General features: G+C 39.5%; 1 protein-coding gene across 14 annotated transcripts in view; it reads right to left on the bottom strand.

Annotated features, from left to right (window-relative positions):
- Positions 1–24,128, bottom strand: part of BLTP1 (bridge-like lipid transfer protein family member 1) — a 100,761-nt gene that overhangs the window by 49,524 nt on the left and 27,109 nt on the right. For 13 of the 14 annotated variants that reach the window (XM_053403485.1, XM_053403480.1, XM_053403491.1 and 10 more), the window contains exons 17-40: positions 23,088–23,266; positions 22,834–22,940; positions 21,104–21,309; positions 20,364–20,591; positions 19,160–19,297; positions 18,136–18,312; positions 15,831–15,959; positions 15,173–15,292; positions 14,462–14,742; positions 13,512–13,762; positions 12,429–12,684; positions 10,946–11,789; positions 9,591–9,661; positions 7,799–7,972; positions 6,125–6,245; positions 5,695–5,838; positions 5,235–5,362; positions 4,567–4,769; positions 4,110–4,307; positions 3,812–4,023; positions 3,309–3,460; positions 2,438–2,588; positions 1,196–1,348; positions 589–829 (exon numbers count right to left, since the gene is read on the bottom strand). In XM_053403485.1, coding sequence (XP_053259460.1) covers positions 589–829; positions 1,196–1,348; positions 2,438–2,588; positions 3,309–3,460; positions 3,812–4,023; positions 4,110–4,307; positions 4,567–4,769; positions 5,235–5,362; positions 5,695–5,838; positions 6,125–6,245; positions 7,799–7,972; positions 9,591–9,661; positions 10,946–11,789; positions 12,429–12,684; positions 13,512–13,762; positions 14,462–14,742; positions 15,173–15,292; positions 15,831–15,959; positions 18,136–18,312; positions 19,160–19,297; positions 20,364–20,591; positions 21,104–21,309; positions 22,834–22,940; positions 23,088–23,266 — 4,864 coding nt within the window. The remainder of the gene's footprint in view (positions 1–588; positions 830–1,195; positions 1,349–2,437; positions 2,589–3,308; positions 3,461–3,811; positions 4,024–4,109; positions 4,308–4,566; positions 4,770–5,234; positions 5,363–5,694; positions 5,839–6,124; positions 6,246–7,798; positions 7,973–9,590; positions 9,662–10,945; positions 11,790–12,428; positions 12,685–13,511; positions 13,763–14,461; positions 14,743–15,172; positions 15,293–15,830; positions 15,960–18,135; positions 18,313–19,159; positions 19,298–20,363; positions 20,592–21,103; positions 21,310–22,833; positions 22,941–23,087; positions 23,267–24,128) is intronic. The other variant, XM_053403483.1, reaches the window with a different exon arrangement.

Here is a 24,128-nt window from a genome sequence, read left to right on the forward strand (position 1 = left end):
GGATGCAAATTTTCAGTCTTCAAATCAATCATTTAATGAATGGGCAGGAAATCATAAGTTCTCCATCTCAATTGAACAGAGGAAGAGTCTGTGTGTCTGTGTATCTGCCTGAGTGTCTTCTGTCCTGTTTGCACATCCTGTGTGTCCATGTTGAGTGCAGCATAGTCACACCTACTGCAGCCATGCAGCCCACAGAAGGCTGGCCAAAGGTGAATGTAGCCCAAAAGGTTAACTATTCCTGTATTAGAGGCTATAAGTTCAGCTTGTGAAGCAACTAAGTTGAGTACCTTATCTAAGGATAAGCAAGGAACATATATACTAGCCTTAAGCATTCCATTCCATTCCATAATGAAATATGCAATAGCACACAGAAGGAAAAGACAGAAGCAATTATTATTATTTATTCCCAAAGCAAAGTAGATTAGCTTAAAGAAAACAAAACCCAATGTGTGCTTGTGCAACTGATAGTCATTAAATAAGAGGATGTGTATGGAGTGGGAAAGAAGAAAGAAGAAAAAGAAAAGTTTAACACAGTACATTTACAGAAGCAAGTTAAGCTGAGAAAGTGTAGTTGAAATACAAAGATACCTGCATCAAACTCAAATTCTGCTCCATCAGCACTCGTGTCACTTTGAAGACCACCTCCATTGTCTAGGCCAAAGCCATCCTCTTGCTCATGGTGTACAGTTGACTGGAGTTTCATTGGCTGAGCCGGCCTATGTAAACTCACCCCTTTGAAGGCTGGCGTTACCACAATGAATTTCATCCACTGTCTAGCAAGCGCAATGAGACCTTTCTTTAATGTCACCAGAGCAGGAAGGCCATCGCTCTAGAAGACAAACACATAGCACATTCGAAAAACAAATTCAAAAAGGGGAACTCTTTTAGGCTGTAAAAGGGGGACCCAACCAGGGTATGCAAGGAGCCAACCCATACATCTTTCAGACAACAGATCCTACCAGCTAGCCCACAACAGCCCAGCTGGGATGGACCTTCAAGCTCTTGATTATTATTTTTTAAAAAAAGGTTTATTTTTTTCTTTTATCTTACCACATTTACATCTCTGTGCTATTTCAATAGAACACTTTATGGCCAAAGCAATTCAGACACTTGAAAACATACAGGTTTGGCTAGGAAATTTAAGAAAATAATTTCCACTTAAATACATTTGTAAACACATGACAAATTAGCTTACCATAGTTGCATCTTCAATGATGGAATAGTTTGCTTGATGAAGATAGTGGTGCAGTATATTACACAGCAAACAAGAAGGATTTTCTTGTAGGTAACGGGCTAATTTAGTGAGTCTGTTGTACTTGCTTCTTAAAGGAAAGTGTATGCTTTTGTTCTGAACATATAAAAGTGGTTACATTTATTAAATTCACTGATTCAATACATCAGAATACATCAATACACAACACATTACAAATCTAGAACCAGGCCTGCACATATTGTGCATATACCAAAACCTAGATACAGAATTATATTAGGATTTTACTATTTAAAGGCATTACCATTTTAGCAACATTGTAATATTTCATTATTTTTGATTGATGTTAAAACAAAAGGTAGACAAAACCTAACTTCTTATGCATTTCACATTATATGAAAACTACAGAAAACAAATAAACCTAACAACATGTTTTATGAACCCACAATTTCTTTGTTGAGAACAAATCCCTAGTCTTTCAGTCTCTTCCTATAGGACCCATGCTGATGTTTCCATGCGGTTTTACTCCTTTTCTGCTGAATTCAGTTGCATGTCTAGTATTCATCTTCTACCACAGCCACATCAGTACATGACAAAATACTAACTACTCAAGTACTGCAATTAGTAGTGAAAATTATTATGCAATCAGAATAAATTAAAATACAAGTCACCTGAGCACCAAAAAACATTCATTCTGTTTCTGCAAGGATCACCCTAAAAACAATTTGAGATGCATGGAAAATGTAACGATATATCGAGTAATGTTTTGGCCTGGTTTCATATGATAGCCTACTAATGAAATATTAGGGCTAGAAATAACTACTGTAAGGCAAATAACTAGTTCAAAGCCACATGCAGAAGGACAGTAGAAGTGTTAATATCAGGCCAGAAAAAAGCATTCAGCACTGTTCCAGTACTTTCCAAGGTTCAGGTATTTGAATGTATAAGTAGAATTATTTTTAAAAGGCAAAGATGCCAATATCAATATCCATTTCCAGAGTGGCATTACAATATGCACATTTGCATTCTGTTTGTCCTCCAAGATAGTATACATGAGGTTATTCCATGTATTCTAAAGGAACAGGCTAGGAAAACTATACTGGGCTAAGAAGTGTTTGCAACTATGAATCCAGTAGGGCCTGCCAACACACTTCTGAAAATTATACCACTTTTAAAGGAGGTAGTGATACACTTAATTGTTTATCTATTCATCAACAACACACCCACCTCTAAGGCTTCAGTCATTATACAGCCCATGACAGCACAAACTCGTAGTGTTCCTTCTGTTTCTAATTTGTTTAAGGAGGACTTCACTTGATCAATAGGAAGAAGCCAAGCACCAACAGCAGGAGTTGCTGTGCTCAGAAGGTTCAGCTGCCTGTTGGGGGGGAAAATCAGATATAAAAGGGTAATTTCACCTTCCTTAGTAGCAACTCTGGTGATTGAATATGGAATTTCCATTTAAATATTCTTTAACTGTACACTTGAAAGGTTTAATTATTTTTCCATAAACACTAACAACCCTGCGTTGAAACCCAGCTTTCATCTGTACCTATTAGGAACCCAATCCAAAGCCAGCTCATATAAAGCATGTTAAGTTCCAAAAGTTTATTATAGACTTAGCAATGCAGATCAAGGAGACAATGCTAGCGAGCAATGCCAAATTTGGATAATTATGAACTGAGGTAATTGTTAAGTAGACCTTTGTTATGACAACAACTACCTACTGCAACAGTTGAAGTGAAAGCTCCTCAGCTCAGGAAACTCAGGCGAGGAGCTTGATCTGGATCAAGACCCTAGCATGGATAGCTGGGGGCTTTAACTCTTTGTCTCCTGCTAGGATCCTGATCTAGAATGCCAGCAATTTGCATAGGAAGAAAGGTTTAACTGGGAGTTGGGGAGTTCCCCCACCCAATACAAATTATAGACACTGAGGGGAGACTCTTCTGGACTGAGAGCACATCAGGGTCCCCATTTGTGTATTTGGAGGGGGGGACCCTGCACTTCAAGGCAAAGATACATAGCTAACATACCATGTGGTTTGGCCTAAAAGACTATAGTACGCAGCCTGAATACTCTAAAGTGGAAACCACCATACCTTGAAAATATATGGGCAGGTGAACGCACATTTGTAGGAGCAGCAAAACTGAACCAAATTTCTTTGATTGTCAATTTCATGCTACAAGAATCAGGCGGAGGTGGCCTTAGAGGGTGGTCTTTTTTCAGATCATCTGATTCAACCCCTTCATCCTATATAAAAAAGATAAAGGGAAGAGAGAAGAAAGAAAGGTGCAAGATAAATTTGTTTTTCAGAATGGAAGAAATGCTTCCAGTTCTTTAAAATATTCTGAAAGTGCTCGTGGATTGCATGCTTTCCCAGTGGGATGCATCCAAAGTGAGCAATGACAGGAAAATCAGATCCATTTAGCAAATAAGAAAATGTGTTGCTAACAAACAAGAACATTAGAAAACATGCCTTGTACTGTTAAAACGGAAAGGGGTCAAACTATCGCAAGAGGTTATTTATTTATGATTACTTTGTCAAAATCAGTATATATATGTATATGTATGTATATAAAGAAAAAAGAAAACATGTCTCACCTGCTCATCTGAAATGGAATTTGGATGAGTGTCTGATGCAGCACTTAACTGATCACAGGGGAGATTTTCATCAGAGACATCAGTATTGTAACCACTACCGGTTGGAGAATCAGAAGAATTGTTGGATGCAAGCAATCCACCCCTTTCTGCAGCTGAAGATTTACCCATGTTCCCAAATGTACTATATAAAACAGCACCAGACTGTCTGCCACCTAGAAGTATAAGAAAAAAGGAAATGTTGGTTTGCTCAATTTATTATGTGAGGGCACAAAAGAAATGGTCCAATATGTTGCTTTACCTTTTATTGTCAAATTTTCGATTCCACACTCAAACATTATCCAGCCCCATTTCTCTTGGCTGGGACCTATCCGTGTTACATCTGGAACTGCCTGATGATCCGTTTCATCTACAAATGAAAAGTCGTCCAACTCTTCCAATGTGAAAAGGACTTTTGATTTTTCAAAAGGAATCGCTGTTATGGCACAGGTCCCAATATCTGCAGGGAGGACAATATTGTTGATATCAGTATAGCTGTCCAGTAAAATGTTATTTATTTCATTTGTGGGAATGTAGATACAGTTCAAGACAGAAGACTAGAGCAGTGCACATTTTAGGTCATTGTGCTATGGCTATATGTTATTCCAACAGTGAAAATTTGCTGCAATGAGTAAATTTTAACAAGAAATGGGTAATGCAGTTCTGATAAGTGTTTTGTAGTGGAAACTCTTTGAAACTAGGACTACAAGCAAGTTTACCTGCTGTATCAAGGCCCCTGAGTTGCCCATGAATACGGTGAATATTAAGCTTTGCTGCAATTTCTTTTCCTTTCTCTGCTCCAGCATTTGATCGCAGAGAACCAGAAGACTGAGGCTGCATTTTATTGGTATGGACATACTTGTCAAAAGTTACAGAGCTTCTCCTCGTTTCAGTACTGTTTGGATTTTCTTCAACAACACCCCTTTTAAATAAAAAGGAAATATTTGAGTCGTTTCTTAATTTGTACCATCAGCAAACATATTTACAATTCAAGTGTTTTTGCTGCCTAAATAAATGCTAATAGCAAACAACAATAACTGATCAGGGCAATCAGGTGAAAGTCATAGTTCTCACAGTCATTACTGAAAGATCTACATCACAAGTCTGCCCTATATCATCTAATATGAAATGCTTATCATACATAGGACAAGATGGTTAAACCGTTTTTAACATATCATAACGTTTCGCCCAGAAATCTACACTGCACTCGTTTTGAGAAAATCTGGAATAATTTGAACCCATTCCTTTCTTTTTCCATCTCAGTTTGAGACTTACTTTCTAATTTAGGAAGAAGTTGCTATCAAGAAATTGCTTGACGGGAACTTTATTAAGCTCTGCTATGTGACTACAAACAGACACTATGAATTATCAAAGGGTACTCCCTTACCTGTTCATACGAACCTGTGTAGCAATCCTATCAAAACACAAAGCCACTAAAGAAACATGGGTAACATTTTTGCTTGCAGCTGTGCCTGACGATTCTTCCACTGACGCTTGCAGTAAACACAAGTTTACCTACAAAAAGCGATCCGAAAGAATAATGAAAACCTTTGCCGTGTTCTTTAAGGATATAAAACAAGGCTTACTTTTCATCCCACTGAATCCAGAAAAACCAAAAACCTGAATATCACTTCACCCAAATGCTGCTAAAATAACAATGTTAACTGAACAGCCAAACTATCTTGTCTGAAGTGAAATCAAGAAAAATGGAGTGTCTTGTCCCCACGCAGCTCTCCATTTTATGCCTTGGTGCCCCACTCCATGCTGCTGGCACAATAAGATATAACATTAAGCTAATGCATAAAATTACCAGTCTTGCAAGTTTACTTGGTCATATTGCTTGTTACCTTGGGCAGTGAAACATTGGCTTGAAGACCTTTAATGGTCACATTATCTTGCTTGAGAGAAAGATTTGTCTGTGTTTTTACTTGTGTTGTTCCTGCAGCAGGGGTTTCTATTTTTGTTCCTCTGATATCCTGCTTGGAGGACAGCTGGGGAGAAAGTGATGCCACTTAGTGCTCCGTTTAGCCCGTTTAAGCTAGCAGAAGTAAAACTGGCACATAATTCAGAGAGTTCAGAAAGATCTTTTAGGGCAGGAACTAAAGCAAAATAACTTAATCAAAAGCTGTGATGTCTCTCCCTGTTCTTAAGCAGACTACTACTACTTACAAAAGAGAGACAGAAGCAAACATCACCATGGCTATTTCCTTTCCAACCCCACCTTCTGTGAACAAACCTTATGCATTTAGTAAAGATACTATAACATAATAAACATACATTTTCTGAGAAGGTTGTTTTTCTGTTCTGTACAGCTTCTCTGAGGACCTTACAATGCAAATCATCCACAATGGCTGCAGGGTGACACGTGCAAGCGCAGTGAACCATTGCCTCTATATACCTGTAGGAAAATTAGTTCAAAACAATCTCATTCACAAGAAATAAAATCAAGACACGAACCATACATAGGTTACAAACATTTATTAGCTTATCTTCTAAAGAAAAATATGGGTGTGGGGTGGGGACGAAGGGAAGGGGAGATACTGAAGCAAGTTGAGTGTAAACCTTTTCTCTAAAACCATTTGCCAGTTCTGAACCTAGACATTTGGTTCTAGCAACTGATCAAATTTCCACAAATATTAGGTTCTCCTACAAACACCAAGCAGGAGTCTTGTGCTTCCTCAATACATGGGAGCCTTCCAATCAATCTCTGCAAAGAGACAGTAGTGATCTGCTTTCGTGGGTCCCTTTGCTTCACTAAGTTTCACCTTTGGCAGCCGTATGCTTCTCCTAACCTTTTATGGTCTGACAGAACATGGGATAATGGAGTAGGGTCTCTGTCAGGACCAGAACAAGTCACTGGAGTGTGGCACAACATGAACACTTGAGCCTTGGCATGTGCTACAAATTATCTTCCTATATTCTTAAAAACATAATGTGTTGTCACACGCTGCAGTTCACTTCGCTTGCCAACAGCCAGTCATATCAACATGAGGAAGGGCAGGTAGGCCCAAGCAAGCTGTTTAACAGAGAGAGGGCCCTTCACCCAGCGGTTTAGCAAACTATTGTGCAAAGTGCTTCCCTATTCCTTAAAAAGGGTGTGGGGCAATAGGGGAGGGGCTTGGGTCAAGTTGGAGAGGGATAGGCAAGGGGGTGGATAAGGTATAAAGGGAGGAGGTTGGTAAGGTGTGGGGGAAAGGGCAATGGGGTAGGAAGGGTTGGTGAGCAGAGCAAGCAGAGGTGGCAGCCTCTCATTAATACTGGTGTTTTGCAACCACAGTATTTTGACCATGCAAGAGGAAGAGATATCTCTAGTTACAGTGAGACAGATAAGAAAGGACATTGAAGTGATCCTTATTTGGCTGCAACTCATTTCTTAAAATATGTCAGGCTAGCTTCCTGTGATGAGGTGATAGCCTGGGTGATGGGCCATTAAGGGAAACAAAGGAGAGAGGCTTTGTGTGAGATGGCAAATGGGTGACTGCTCCCCCAGCTCCTAGTGAGAATTTGAACCCAGAGTTGCGAGCTGAGAGTGCAGAGAGGTGGCCTAGAGTAAAGCAGCAAACTGTTTGAATCCAGGGCTGTGGCTAATGGAGAAACAAGACCCTTTTGGGGTGTTGATGCCGGGAACTGCTCCATTATAGGCTCAGGTTGTATATATGTATAAAGAAATCATATATCCTAAAGACACCACAGTTGCCGCTGTGCCTCATTTCCAAAAGGAAACACGAACCCTGGGTAAGCACCTGGAACCTCACACCACTCAGAAATTGGGCTGACATGCAGCATTACTTTACCATGTCAACATGGAGGTTGGTTATCCTTGACCATTTGAAGCACCAAAACAACACCATGACTTGTGCTGCTGCAACAAGCCCATGTATGTGATCCCATCAGCTGTTTGTTATAAGTTCAGACTGTTAGGCTCATTCTTCTCCCCAAAATGTGAAATACCTGTCTAAAGCTTCTGCTACAAGAGGAGTGAGAACTACATCCACAGTTCCTTTTATTTCCACAATAGCGGTTGTTCGTGTCTGGGAAACTGGGTGATCGAGCGTCCATTCCTCCGTTATTGTTTCATCATCTGTATTATCAAGGATTTTCTTATCCAAGGGAGTATATGGGTTACTAAACAAACAAAAGTACAAATTATTAGTTTTTAAAGAAAATATGCCGCTGCTTTCTATTGTTACTTGACACAGAAGATTTTATTAGAAGCATTTATTTGGCTAACCCTCTTTTCAAGATACAACGATCTTGCAGTGCTAAGAGCACAAGGTGAGAGAGTTTAATAAGCTGTCTAATATGAAGAATGGCAGGTGTTCACAGAAGGCCAATTCAATCACAAAGATAAGAATCCCAGTTAGACTGCAGCATTGGCACATTTATTTGTTGGATGTTTTCTCAAATGACTAGCTTAACCTAACCTCAAAAACATATTTTTGGTTCATAATTCAGTGATTCGTAAATAAGGATGTAGTTTATGCTGTCAATTCAGGACATTAAAGGCATAATTGCTTTAGCCAATTAGCAAGTGCCTTCAGTCACAATGTAAATCAGAGATTACTAGTACCCACAGGGCACATATACTTTTTTTGTCTCCTTCAGTATTTCCTAGAAGACTCAGCCCTATATGTCTAATGAAATGTACTACAAAGCATTACACGGGCATTCAAAGAGGAAAAGATGCTAGGGAAGAAATGTGGGTTATCTAAAGAGAGCTTGCAAGCTTTATGCTTCAAAGAAATCCGAGTACAATCTCAACAGTGTCAGCATTTAACAGCTTCTACATGCTGAGCTGTACATGACTGCATGTATTATGGAAAGCAAACTGCAAGTGACTAGTATGCATGAGATTATTAACAGCTCCAATGACTGAAATTTGTTTTGAAAGCAGCATGCCTTGATTCATCATCATAAACAAGCTACCCTGAATGAGAAATTTTTAATCGGGAACAAACGTAAGGAAAATGACACATAAGACTCTCACATTTACACAGTCTGGCACCACTTATCAAGCCTGTGCATGCTTTTTATCCGTCAGATGGTAGAATGTTTCACAATCATTTCCATAATCCCCTGAAAAGCCATTTGTGCTTAGAGCAGATAGCCAATGGGGAGGTACACTTTGCTCTTTAGTTTAACAGCATCAAACTGCAAGGATATTTCAAAGCAAGCAGAATTTTAACACAGGGATCATTGGAAAGGAACAGGAAAGACATCTATCTCTGATTCAGCAGCATACTTTGCGAGATTCTGGTAAGCAGAGGCATGTTTAATGATGCCCTAGTCTTTTGGATAGGAGACGAATTTCTTATCGATTCTCTTTCCAAACACTTCAAGAAGACCAAACTGGTATAGATCAGTATAGTCCTTACTGCAAAATGGGGAAATTGTTCAAACTGGGGAAGACTCAAAGAAAAAGAAAAAGAAAAAGAAAAAATTCCCATATCAGCCTATTTTTACGATTCCCTTCTTATATGCTTCAAGCAGCATGGAAGCTGCTTGGGTGGTGTACAAATCCATGGTGTACATGGGAATGTGACACAATTAGTATCTCACTCAGAAGAAGGGTGGCAACTGGGTGGGAAAGATTCAGCCCTGTTGACATGGTCATGGTTTATACATATACCTTTTTGCAGTGTAGGGCTGCATCCAACAGAAGCAGCTGCCAGAGTCTTTCAAGTGCACAGGAAGGGGACTTGACTTTTACAATATAACAAACGTATTGTAATTTGTTACTCACTTAGATGTTGATCCTGTAAACTGCATACCTCGGTCCAGGAGAGCATTCGCTGTGAGACCCTGCTTAACAATCTAGAAGAGAAAATTTCTTATTACTTCTGTTCTAGGGGTTTTAACCTTACAACCCATATAGGAGTTGAACATGCAACATCCCATTTGTATTTCCCCTATCACTATGAACACTGCTACATGTCTACATTTGACTTTACAGTTGAATTTACAGCTGAAATCTGCACTGATGATAAAAGGTAAAGGGTCCCCTGACCATTAGGTCCAGTCATGGCCAACTCTGGGGTTGCGGCGCTCATCTCGCTTTATTGGCCGAGGGAGCCGGCGTACAGCTTCCAGGTCATGTGGCCAGCATGACTAAGCCGCTTCTGGCGAACCAAAGCAGCGCACAGAAACGCCGTTTACCTTCCCGCCGGAGCGGTACCTATTTATCTACTTGCACTTTTGACATGCTTTCGAACTGCTAGGTTGTCAGTAGCAGGGACCGAACAATGGGAGATCACCCCATTGCAGGGACTGAACTGCCGACCTTCGGATCGGCAAGTCCTAGGCTCTGTGATTTAACCCACAGCACCACCCGCGTCCTGCACTGATGACACAGATTTGTTAAAAACAAAAACAAAAAAACACACCAAGAGCACCACATAATTCCACGTTATACTTCTAAAAACATTGCTTGAAAGCAACACAAGGGGTCAGTGTGTCTGGCTGCTAACCAGGAGGTTGCCTGGTTCGAGCCCACCAAGGTACAGTTGTGGGCAGGATTCCTGCACTGCAGGGGTCTGAACTAGATGATGCTTGGGGTAACTTCCAACTATACAATTCTATGATTCTAACAAGACACATAAGTCCCAAGTGTTCAATGGATCGATACTTTGTAAAGATGTTACACAAAACCACATATTAATAGATACAAAACGCCCTGACTGAACCTTGAAATAGAAACCCAATCAGAGCACTTCTTCATGAAAATCAGTCTCAAGAACACTTTGAAAAGATTTACAACAGAATATTGCAGCTCTTGTTTACTGATTCACAATTCAAACAAAATGTAGGTATAGCTGTGAAGAACTGAATTGTTTTTGGTACAGCAGGTATGCTAACCATTTAACAGACTGCTATGTAATTATGTATCTAACCCTAACTCATTCCCATTTCCCAAGTTACAACTTTAATTCCAACACACTTATCCATGATCATTATTTTATATAACTTTAGCACGTCATTTCAAAGTTCACCATAACAAAAATTCACTAAAACTATGCACTCCCCATGCATTTTTTACAACCCAATCAAGTGCTTTCTTTTCCTTTAAATTGATTTCAAATTCACTGTGCTATTTTTTACCTTAAAGGTTGGGACAGAAAGCTGTTCAAAAGATGAGGAACTTTCCTCACTGGTCGGAGTGTCAAGATCTAAAGGGCGATGTAAGGATGATTTAGAGGTTCTTTTGTTTGTCGGATGTTTGACTGACCAGTTAACCACTTGGTACTGGGTAAGGTAACTTTGGTAGCAGTTCATTACAGGCTGCTGGGAAGTAATTTGCTCATTCTCCGGAGCCTTCTCAGCTTCTATGACATATAAATGCTCTACAAGTTCATCTTCTACTCCCAAAGCAGAAACAAATGACGCTTGGGAGGGATGAGTTTTTATTGGTATGACCTTTGGATCGTGACTAGTTTCTCCATGCAATGTAGTAGTTAAGGGTCCTTCTACACTGTGATAGATTGAGCCTCTCCCATAATCAATTTGCTTGGCTTGCTTTCTCTTCTTTTTTCTCCCAGGATACGTTCCTGGACCCTCATCGCTGCTTATGGGTTCAAAGTCCTCAGCTGCTGAAAAGTAGGCTTCGCTATCAGCCATTGACATGCTGGAGTCCATGGAGCGATACTGATGAAATGAATTTGAGTCTGCAGAAGGGGTATATGGGAATGAACCAAAGCTTCTCCTTTGCTTTGGAGAGTCTAAGACATTTTCATCACTGCGGGAGACATCACTGCTGAACTGCACACCAGCTGGAACAGGTTGCTTATCTCCATAGAAGGCTGCAGTAAGACTTTTGGTACTTCCAAGTCGAGTAGAACATACTGATGCTTGCCGTTTCAAAGGAGATCTAAGAGGAGATTGTCCAACAGGTCTCTCTTGGAGGTTAGGAGATACAGGACTACTTTCCGAACCTTCTGCTGCAGAACTAGATGGGGGAGAAAACATTCTTCTCAATAATGATACACATGTTCTCTATAAGAAACTTTCCAGTTGAACATGAATGATTTGAATAAATAAATTTGCAAATAATCCATAATCACGGGATTCATGAAAGATTGCAATAAATGATTAAACAAAGGCCACAAACTGTGGCACCTGCTAAAGTCCCAATTTCTTTTCAATGTATCTTCAGTATACAGTATATAATGGACTGAACAATAGCCACTATATATAATCCATACACTGTATAAGCTAATGGTTCCTCTCTCCTGCCCCTCACTCCTCCAGTGCTCTACATAGCAAGGAAGCAACAAGTCTAGACTTGATGGGTAGCATCAAAATCAGCCATTTTGTCAGCACTAGGATTCCAACCTGCGCCAAATAACTTTACCCCCTCCTCTCCTTGTGCCCTCCCCAAATCTGCTCTGGAGTGTTGGGGGGAAATCCAGAATAGATATAGGGGGCACTCATAGGGGGGATGAATGCTGCCCACAAGGAAATTTTGCACTGCTGGAACAAGTTAGTTGGGTACTATCTGTTGCTAGCATTGCCACAGATGTTTTTATGTTCTATAGCCAAAGCTTTTGTTGTGTAGTAAATGAACATTGAGAAGCAGCATATTCACCTTCCATGGGCATCTTCTCTTTTTGCACCTGCCAAGAACTCCTTTTGCCCCAAGTGGTCTTCAACAGCGGAAGAAGGGCTTTCTCTATCACCTGCAAGCAAGGGGAGTGCAGCACTAGAACTACTATTCTCTTCTGAAGAGGAGGAAGAACTATGAGATCGTAGCGGTACTTGTAAATTCAGGTGCTGAGATTTTCTTTCTTCTATTCCCACAGTTCGGCATTCCCAATCTTTCCTTTTAATGCCATTTGCCTTGCCTAAGAATAAAGCAAGAAAATATTATATACAAAACAGTCAATAATAAAGGTATCAGCACTTTCCCTTTGTTCTTGGTAAAAAGGATTTGAGGAGTAAGTACATATATGTTTTATTTGTAATTTTTGTAGAAATTGTAACAAGCTATCCATGAATCAACCCAGTTACCAATTTGGAATATTTTTTTACAGTACAACACATTATCATCTCCAATATTAGAAACTAGGCATACCAATTTAATTATATATGTAGCAATAATCATAACGACAACAATATTTCAGTGACATCTCTTTATGTCACTTTCCCCTAAATAATGGCTATTTTATTTACGCCACTAGCTAGCTAGTATTAAATGGGAAATTATTTAAGGCAAAGGTAAAGGTACCCCTGCCCGTACGGGCCAGTCTTGACAGACTCTAGGGTTGTGCGCTCATCTCACTCTAGAGGCCGGGAGCCAGCGCTGTCCGCAGACACTTCCGGGTCACGTGGCCAGCGTAACGAAGCTGCTCTGGTGAACCGGCACCAGAGCAGCACACGGAAACGCTGTTTACCTTCCCGCTATAAAGCGGTACCTATTTATCTACTTGCACTTAGGGGTGCTTTCGAACTGCTAGGTGGGCAGGAGCTGGGACCGAACGATGGGAGCTCACCCCGCCGCGGGGATTCGAACCGCCGACCATGCGATCGGCAAGTCCTAGGCACTGAGGTTTTACCCACAGCGCCACCCGCGTCCCTGGGAAATTATTTACTATGATGCTAAATAATCTCCAAAATATATTAATATTTTGTCAAGTATATGCATTTGTACAGACACACACACACTAATTACCATCCATAATTTTGGGAAGCTCTTTGGTAATAATCCATTCTCCAGGCTGTAGCAAAGATTGTCCATAAAACATATCTGATTCGGCACTTGTACTTGAAAAAGCAGAGCTACTTGAGGGTGTCAGCTCTTCAAGCTTGAAGAAGTCTAATCCTGAAACTGTGCCACCAAAAAACCTACAACCTCCAAGACAGCCACACTTGTTCTTACTTCTCTTATTCTTTGTATTATCATCTGGCCATAAAAACCATAACCTACAAAAGAAAATGTAACATTTTAAAAAGAGGCATATTTTAATTCAATGGAATAATATGATTCCAAGTGTTACTAGCCCCCAAACTTCCACAGAAATTGAGGCCAATTATTTCAACCCATTTAGCCAAACAAGCAAATTAATCTGCACAGATTAAGAAGGCTGGGTTGGATGTTTTTTAAAAGCAGACAGGTGCTTAAGGAAGCCAACTGTCACTAAAAATAATGGGAGCATGCCTCTAAAGCAACGGTTCTCAACCTGTGGGTCCCCATATGTTGTTGGACTACAACTCCCATCATCCCTGAGCTCTGGTCTTGCTAGCTAAGGGTGATGGGAGTTGTAGTCCAACAACATCTGGGGACCCACAGGTTGAGAACTGCTGCTCTAAAGACTTAGGCTATGGCATGGGGGTTGCAGCATAAAATTAAATTACCCCACTCCCCAAAAATCCTTGTCACTCTCATGGTTTAGTACATCAGCTCCTAAACATGGAGCCCATTAAATCACAATGACAAAATTCTGCCTTAGTATATTTATTCTAGTTATTGGCAAAGTACTTATTAAGATTCATTCATGCAAAATCCTAAATATAAGCATTTCACTTGTGCATCATTCAACAGCCCATTAAGCATGGCCACATTTTCACTTTTGGACCCATATGACTACTTAAAGACATTTTTTCACCTGTAGCTTCTCTTACCTCTTAGTTCTGTTATCATGAGTTTCCAAAAAATGTCTCTGTGCTTCATGCTTAGAATGGTGATCTGCTGCTAAAGCAATATCAGCAGTGATAAGGCCCAAATTGACTGACCCTGCTTCTAGCCAATATGCTCTCCGCAGCACTGCAGGCTGAAGGCCAACTCGGCAACTGTTCACTTGCTCAATGTACTGTCGTAGCTGGACGTCTTGAATGGCAGCACTTACACCTTCACCAACAGACTGATTGTGGAGGTTACAATTGGCAAGGCGTACAGCACCCATCTAAAAGTTAAAGAGAGAAAAAATATCAGTAGGTAGCAGTAAAAAGTCTGCCTCTCCCCCTTCCCATGATAAATGAAATTTGGATGGCATTAGCCAAGTCCCTCCCTCCTCAAGCACCTCCTTCCCAAGCACATTATGTAACAGCAACAGCTTATTCTTTTAAAGGAAAGTGTAAAATAATGTTTTAGAATTACAGTGGTACCTCGGGTTACAGACCCCGCTAACCTAGAAATAGTACCACGGGTTAAGAACTTTGCTTCAGGATGAGAACAGAAATTGCGCTCCGGCGGCGCAGCAGCAGCAGGAGGCCCCATTAGCTAAAGTGGTGCTTCAGGTTAAGAACAGACCACTGGAACGAATTAAGTACTTAACCCGAGGTACCACTGTACTACAGAAATGAAGGGTCATGAGATACGAAAAGAACACCCACCTTTATATTAGTGGCACAACCATGTTCTACAACGTATATATCTGCCCCATCTACCGCAAGTCGTGTCATAGTGTACTTTAATGCATCTGATGTTGGACAAGGGCCTGAGATGCAACTTATCTAAATAATATTTGGAACAGAAAACACAATTATGCAAAGAAAATAAAAGAAAAGGACATAATTACATATTCTCCTTGGTATCATTTAAAAGGCATGAGAACAGTGATTATTCTTCTGCAAACTGTGGAACATGCGAACAGGATTTCCACCTTCTAAACAGTAAAATTGGTGTCCTGGGGAGGGGGTGTCTTACTTTTCTGCATAATATCTTAACTTTTTAAGAAATCCCTCTCTTCCATATTGCCATTTTGAATGCTGCAACTGCATTTCTGTTTTCCACAAAAAGGGGAGGCATGGATTTAAAGAATCTATTTATTTCAGAAGCTTGCATCAATCTAGTTTATGAATTCCAATGTGTACAAAGTATTTCACCCATTTCATGAGCAAGTGGCAGCAATGGTTGTGGGGGAGGGGCTTCGCCGCAACTACTAATAAAGCTGGAAGGGCATTAACCTCCAAATGTTCACCTATTTCTTACATGACCAATTTATCTTACCAAAATATAGCTAGAAAATATCAGATCGTAGCTAGGCTTTACCTTAGCTTCACAGAAGCGGCGATCAATTCCATGCTGACATATGATTACAGATTTTGGCCTTTCCAGTTCAAATTCACGGCACGCCACATGAAACACAAATGTCTGTCCCCATTCGAGCAGGCATGCAAGCTGCAAAGAGGTAAGAACACATTCACTACAGTGAAACAGTCATTAAAATTTAAGGTTTTCACAACTATTTGAAAAATGGCTGAAGACACTGAACTTTCATGGCTTCCGATCCTTGCAACTGATTCTACAAAATGAGCTCAAAACCTTGCCCTTATAATTATCGTTGTAATGACATACATCCTAGGTCTGCAAAAAGGGAAAGGGCAACATGCAAGGTAGCTTTTGAATGCAAGCTGCCAGGTGTAGTCAACATTACCAAGTATTTGCCATAGAGTTTTAACTCACTTGTACAACAGACTTGTGCTTGTGTAAAGGTGGCTTCACCTACCGCTCCCCCCCCCAGCCCCCCTGCATTCCCCAAATATCTGATCCAGAGATTTGGGGGACTATCCACAACAGGTAGGATGGGGACAGGGGCTGCAGCGAGGAGGAGGAGGTGTGAAAGTCCCATTGCACCCCCTTTTTATAAATAGCATTTGTTTGTCACCAGGTTTGTTTCTTTGTTTAAATCCTTCAACCAATAACTTCTACTCTTCATATTCACACTAAAGCAGCACACAGGAAAAACTGGAAAGGATCAACAAATGGAACATTAATATTGAAAAACACGCTGCTTGTTCAAAGGTGCTTAAGTTGCATGACAAGCAACGTATTGATTCACATGTTAGTCCAAGTATTTGCCAAAATACACATACAAAATAACTGGACTTTTAATTTTAAAAAAGTAATTTCAGCTGGAAAAGAGGCCTATGGACTTTCCATTCTAATTTTATATACAGTGGTACCTTGGGTTACATATGGTTCAGGTTACATATACTTCAGGTTACAGACTCCGCTAACCCAGAAATATTACCTTGGGTTAAGAACTTTGCTTCAGGATGAGAACAGAAATCGTGTGCTGGCGGCACAGTGGCAGCAGGAGGCCCCATTAGCTAAAGTGGTGCTTCAGGTTAAGAACAGTTTCAGGTTAAGAACAGACCTCCGGAATGAATTAAGTACTTAACCCGAGGTACCACTGTACATAATATATTCTGTTATAACAAGCTTCTTATCCCTAGAGAGTATGAAGCAGCACTTTGTTGAGAAATCTTTTTAGTAAGCGTATTATTGTGAACAATTGTGCTGTTCTCACTGAAAATATATTCCACAGAAACTGAAGTGCTAAACATAATGGTTTCTCATGCAACATTTAACTACTTCATAAAAAGAGGGAGGGGGTGATGATGTTCATATAGAAAAAGTAAGAATGCATTCAACATGCAATTTCTCCACAAGCCTCTTTCTTCAAGTCTTTTTACTAGGTGTTTTCTCCTATGCAATCAGAACCTAAACTGCCATGAACAAATGAGAACCTCAACGTTATCTACAGTAGATTCCTGAAAAAAGGAACACAAAAGCTGACAGTGCTTTATCCTCCTTCGTTAAGTTTTACTAATGCAGTCAGATTTAAACAGATTAGCTTAAAAAAAAAAAATTGTGTGGATCCAAGCCAAGTAAATCAAAGCAAACTAAACAAAGGTGCACGTGGAAGCTATTTGAAATTCCTGGTGCTTATCTTCTTAAATTGTGGATAAGAGCTAAGTTTGAGGTTTAAAAATCTGGACCAACATTTACAGTCCATGTACTTCTCTTTCTTTCTTTTCCTTCTTTCTCTCTATCTAAAATTCCTCCTTTGATTATCATTTTGGAATTTCAATTCATTTTAGATAGAAACAATCATGTGAATATTCCCTTCAATATCTGGTGTTTCAGAAAAACAGCAAGGAAGCCTAAAATTAGTGACCTAACTTGTAGAATCATAACCTAGTTTAATAAAGCCAGGGTATACAAAAGTTTCAGGGACTCACATGCCACCCTTTCATGAGAGCAGGAAAACAAGCCATAAAGCTGCACTCAACGAACACTTCCCGTTACATGCAAACCATGAGTTTTGATGGTTTCCAAGCAAACCAGGATTCATAAGCCAACTTTAAAGAATGGCTTCATAGTCTGGCTTGTTTAACCAGACTGCATGGAATGGGAAGTTATGATTAACTGAGACTTCCTGACTTGCATCTCTGCCTACGTGAAGAAAGGAGGTATAGGGGCTGCATATGGCTTAGCGTGTTTGGATCAGACGCTTGGTTCATGCTAAGAAAACAGTGCACACATTCAAATCCAATGCTAAGTGGCATACCTGCGGAACTGTAACTTTGGATGTCAGGCTCCCAGCTTGCACATCAATCAACCATGCATATTCTAAAGAGTCAGCTCCCAGGGGCAAACCTTCTGCTGAAAACATAGCATGGGCCCTTAGCTGCAGACCTGAAAGGCTCATATGACCCTCACGAAGAACTTCATCCACACTGGGCCTCTGTGAAGAATAAAAGACTGGTCATGTGGGGGAGAAAGCCCACTAAAATAAGCCTGCACTATCTGGCTATGGGTTAATATTTTGCAGCTATGCAATAGGTGTTGCTCTTCTTTTGAAATAGAAAAGCAAATGTTTATAGGTTCATCAGATGCAGGTAAGCTATAATTTTGCCAAAATGCACAAATTAGATCAAGATGCTTATGACTCTTACTTATTTTGTTTATCTATGGTGAACGAAATAAACAGTTTAAAATAATTAGTATGAGTTAAGGTTGCTGAAGCAACACATCTTTATGGGGGAAAAACATGGTTGTAATGAGCGACATCCAATAGTGTCATCCCTCATGCACAATGGACTTCCATTTGCAGAACTGGACTTCCTTTTCTTTCCACCTCCCTACAGCACCCAGTGTGCCCCTGAAATTTGCTCAGAAGGTGAAGAACTGGCCAGATAGATGGGGAACAGAGTTAGTTAGCTGAAAAGAGGAGGAGGAGGAGGAGGAGGAGAAGGGGAAGTTCCATCTCATCTGCTGCCACAATGTTGATTATCACAGAATACTTGTAAGTTCAGTGCCATCACTAATGTATCTTAAGGCATAAAATGTAAACACAGTGGTGAGTGCTGGCAGTGCTACAGCACATGTTTAAGAAAGGCTAGCAGAACTGACTGACCCTTAAGGAAAAAATGCTTAGAGGTTTTATTTACAGTTAAGCAGTATATAAATTTTGTTAAACAAATTGTCAAATTAACAAACAGCTGTTCAAGCAGCTTTGAAAGTATGTAGTCATAGAGAACCTTACACGAAGGCTTGAACTAACTAACAAGAAAATGATTTACCCATGTTACCTGATAGTTGTCATTCAAGAATAAATTCAATGGTGATAACACAAGCTGTAACATAGTTTCCTTGTATCCTTTTTTCATCTCAAAGCATAACCTTTCCAAGAAAGCTGTGGGACATTCAGGACCCTCACTGTTGCAGTGCTACAGTACAAAACACCAAAAATGCCATCAAATGTTGTTCAATGGAATATCAAAGCTGTTCAAATAGTCAGATTATGAAAAAGCCTCACAACACTCTTGAAATGGAGCAGGCCACATAGGGAAGTAATTCAATCCCATAAATCAGCATCATATCTTAACTATTTGTGCAGATCCTTGAGTGCTGTATGGCAGAAAGTTTGTGACCCTCCCTTTCCCAATACAAGCAGCAATGTCCCTATGATGGCCCATCTCTCTAGGGCCAAGATCTGAAAGAGTGGGCTTCTGGTTGTGGCACATGCCTACATCTATGTATGGGTGCACATGAGACAGGGATGTCACTTTAACACTGTCCAAGACACATATGGGTCTTGAAATGCAATTCAGAGACTAACTGACATTGAGTGCTCCCAAGGAAAATAAAGCTCATGTAACTCTTAATAGCTAGCTTCTTGCCACCATTCATCTATTAGAGAAGTCTCTCCCAACAGATACAAGTTTCCTTGTAAGCCTGGAAGGAGAGCACATATTTTTTAAGTTTAAGGCTTACTAAAATACTCCACAAGCAGCTGCCGGAAAGAAAGAGATCATGTGGGATATTTTATAGAAAGATAGAACCGAACTCTTGATAATGAACTAATTAATAAATGTGATTATTGGCACAATACAGAAAACTGCTGTGTGGCATCCTATGGAGGGGGAAGAAGCACCAACAGCTTCTGTGAGAGAGTCACTACTAAAATGGCTGCAGCTATTTGCAGCTTCTCCATAACCTTATGGCTGCAGCAACATCACTACCAAAGGAGGCAGGGAGGGGGTGAGGAAGGGGTAAAAACTGCCCTACCTCAATAAGACATCTTTGACCAAGGAACTATACATTGCTTTGCCATGTGCCTTTACAATATTTTCTATTGATGTGTGTGTACTACTTAAAGGGACACACCCAAGTCAAACATGACCAATACACCAAAGTCAGGAATTCTCTTTTTCTATGTGCGTACTTATTTTTTTAAAACAACCGGGTGCACATCTGATGCTTGGGGGTAGACAAAGCACCCAAAGCACTTACCACTGGCAGTCGCCCATGTACTTTGTACACATTAACAAGCACGGTAATATCCCAAGGTCGCAAAGTGAGGGGGTGAGCATGTCTGGCTGATGTGTCGCTCTCCTTTTTGTCAGCATCAACTCCTACTGCAGTCCACCCAGAGCTTGAAGAAGTTGACATGGACAGTACGGGGCTTGAAATCACTTCCTCAAAATCAGTGTACATGTCATCTTCACCGAAATAATTTTCCTGGCAGGACCAATTAGCAAAACACATCATAAAAGAGCATAACGTAAACCTTTGACACCACAATAAAGCTCCAATCCCACAATCCATTTAAACTAATAAACAAGTTTCGTTTTTAAACAATATATGAATAGTTAGTATGATCGGGGTTAAGTATCTTATCGCATGCTTCAGAGATGAAAAGCTTCCAATTACCAAGCTTTTTAAGCAACGAGGAAGGCTGATTTGACAATAACAAAAATATATTCATTATTTATAAAGCACCCAATACTAGAGCAAAACAGAACAAACTGCAAACACTTAAAACTTGGTGGTAGACTGCACAGCTCACATTTCTGCTATCGCCCACATGAAAAGGCAGCACACGCTGACCCATATCTACACAGAAACATCACACTCAGTTCCCTAAGCCAGAACCATCTAGACTTTCCTTCACACGGTAAAATGACTCATAGATCAAAACATTGCTTGTTCCATGTGGTTTAATAAAGGTAAGACCAGCGAGTTCATCATACCTTTATAGAAAGGAAGGCTTTCAAAAGAGGCCCATATAAAGTTATGTGGGAGTCTGGAGAGAGTTCCAGTTCTACACGGAGTCTGTCCGGTGGAAGCTCTGAGGGGTCAACAGGGAGACGGGAAGAACCAGAAGGGGATATACCCCTGTCTGTCATTTTCTGTGATGGTCTCGATGCAGATAAGATTGATTCTTCCATTTCTGACACTTGGGAGTAAATGAAAATAATTTTGCACAACAAGCTAAAACATTTACGGATTTATAGTTATAAAAACTCAAGGAAGCTTTAACGTTTGATATCAGGTAGGCAACTTCACTGTATTCCTTACAGCACCTGCTGAAGACATTCTTATTTAGACAAGTCTACCCAGATGTTTAGAAAGTCAGCAGGAGTTTTAATTTGTTTTAGTCTGTTTTATTGCATTTTTTACCTGTGTGTTTTAAATTACAGCTGTAATTTTTTTTAGTGATAATTTTAATGTTTTACCTTTTGGGATAAACAAAGCAGTTGAGTTTGAGTTTTTTCCTACGATAATCAAGTGGTATGTAAATTGTATTTTTTTAAAAATTAACACATAATATTTTATGCTTTTAGACCCTATATATTCACTGAACAAAGCATGGGTTGTTGCTGTAATTACTGCTATGCAGAGTAAGCCCCATGAAATTAATGATCATGACTAATTGGCATCTATTAATTTCAGTGGGTTTACTCATAGGTAACATGGGTTAGGAAACCATGGCAGGAAAAAGGAGTCAAAAAAACTTAGAACTGTTATTAAGCATGTATACTACGTACTTCTGAACAAAAAGTTTCTGCACTTTCTTTTTACTATGAGCAAAAAAATGAGTAACAAAGTGTACTTTTTGTCCTTCAGTCAACCACTGTCCAAGTAAGCAGAAAAGAAAAAAATATGTAAGCCACAAGAGTCATTAAAATAAAATGCAGGGCTCATGTTGCTCTATCAGTGACTTCTAGATGATCAGCTCACTCCCTATCATATTAAGAACAATTAATATCGGACTAAGACCATCAGAGGAACAACGAATAGCATTCACCAGTATAAAAGAAAGATGCCTCAGTCGTGCACTGAAAATTATTTATGGTCCAACATGTTTCAAGTTTTCTAGACCGTACAGAAACCCTTCAAGTTACCTTTTGAAAGTTTTAAACTTGTTGCCCCTGAAGAAGCACAAGATGCAAATAATTTGGTATACGGCTTTAGTCAGAGACTAAAGTGACATAAAAAAAACCTGATAAATTCATTAATATATGGGATTGCTTTATTCAATACTTAAGTAATCCAAGGTCTCAACCAGCCACACAAGGACAGTTATGGATTGACCTTCTGAGATTACTTGTGAAATGGAAAAAGAAATAAAATGCAACATAGAAAATGTAAAAACAAATACAAACAAGTAAACTAGTTAACTTTGGTTACCTGACACTTTCTAGGGGTAATGGGTTCTTGTTACTGCTCTTTTTGTAAAAAAAAAATGTAACGTATGAATACCTTGAAATCCAGGGCATGTAGCATATGTTTGTATAGTGGAAAATCATAAATTAAAGTTTTTCAATGCATCTTTGAGGTCACCTTCCTTCTACTTTTGATACGAACTCTACTGCTTGCATCCAAAGTATCCTGATTAAGTTCTATTTTCTCTTTCAAAATGATAACAGCTGCCATTTTCAACAGTTTGAAACATAATAGGGACAAAGTTGGCACTTACATGACTGCTTTAACTGTTCATCAGCCTTCTGGGGATAAATTGGATGCCACACATAGTCAATTGTGAGCATAATGCTTGGTACAGTCCAGCATTCAACCCAGCCAGCCCTTAAAATAAAATAAAAGATTTTTGTAATAGCTGACTGCTTTATTAACCATTTTATAACACTGAGAGAAAACACAGGAACCTAGACGAATAGTAACACATTAGCCCCTGGTTACATTTTTGTATTTAGTAAGAGAAACAGAACTCACTCTTCTTGAGTCAAGTTCCTCCACCTTTGTTTGCTTGGTTTTTGACCACTTTGACTATCAGCCGAAACGCAAGACTCAGGATTTGCTTTGTTAGGGTGACAATCTTTCACCAGCATAAAAAGAGAATATTTACTGGGGTGGCAGTCAGGTAGAAGTAAGTGAAGATCAAGACCTTCTCCCTGAAAATATAACATGAATATAAGACTTACACAATATCCATACAACAGCTGCGAAACCTTTATGGAAAATATTTTTGGCCTGAGGACTGGTATTTTGCCCTATGCCATTTTTGTACATTACTTTTTTGAACACATGTGCAACAAAATCATTACTTTCATGCGCAATTCATATCTACTGTTCTCACCAATCTAAGCTGAGTGTAGAGAATAACAATTTCAAGGAATGTAATGGGGAATTTACTATTTTGTTCATAGTAAATAACATAACTTGCTCTTTTAAAGAACATTTTATAGAAGGAATAATAATACATCATAACATTTTTACAAAGAGTTATTACTGTTTTGCACAATTACATAATGTATGATAAAATCAGTTACATTAAAGAAAATGCATATCACTGAAACCATCTCAATAAATTCACCGCAAAGCAAATAACCACATTTTCCTACTACTGTTAGTAAACTCATATATTCAAAGCTATACAAAAGGCACTGTGCTTATCGTTCCAAATTGTTAATCTTCGTATTTCTATTATTATTATTTAACTGCAAGACTACAATTGCCACTGTGTGCATGCCTTTAGAATGAAGATTAAAATGCCTAGCCAAGGATATGCATGTTATGAAGAGTTATTGTCCAAGTAGAAATACAGTTATTTAAGGTTTTGGCCTTCAAGTACTAATGCAGTTACTTAGCATTAGTCACACCAGCACTGCCACAGTCTTTTGAGATAACTGAGTAAAAGATAAAAAGCATTGGGAATATGCACTAAAGAATGAAAAATAAGAATTTTTTTAGAACAGTTGTGATGAATTATGTCTCCTCTTCTTTAAAGCTCAGGGTTTCTTTGCAAAGAACGAG

This window comes from Podarcis raffonei, chromosome 9, assembly GCF_027172205.1.
Source record: "Podarcis raffonei isolate rPodRaf1 chromosome 9, rPodRaf1.pri, whole genome shotgun sequence".
Lineage (NCBI taxonomy): Eukaryota > Metazoa > Chordata > Lepidosauria > Squamata > Lacertidae > Podarcis > Podarcis raffonei.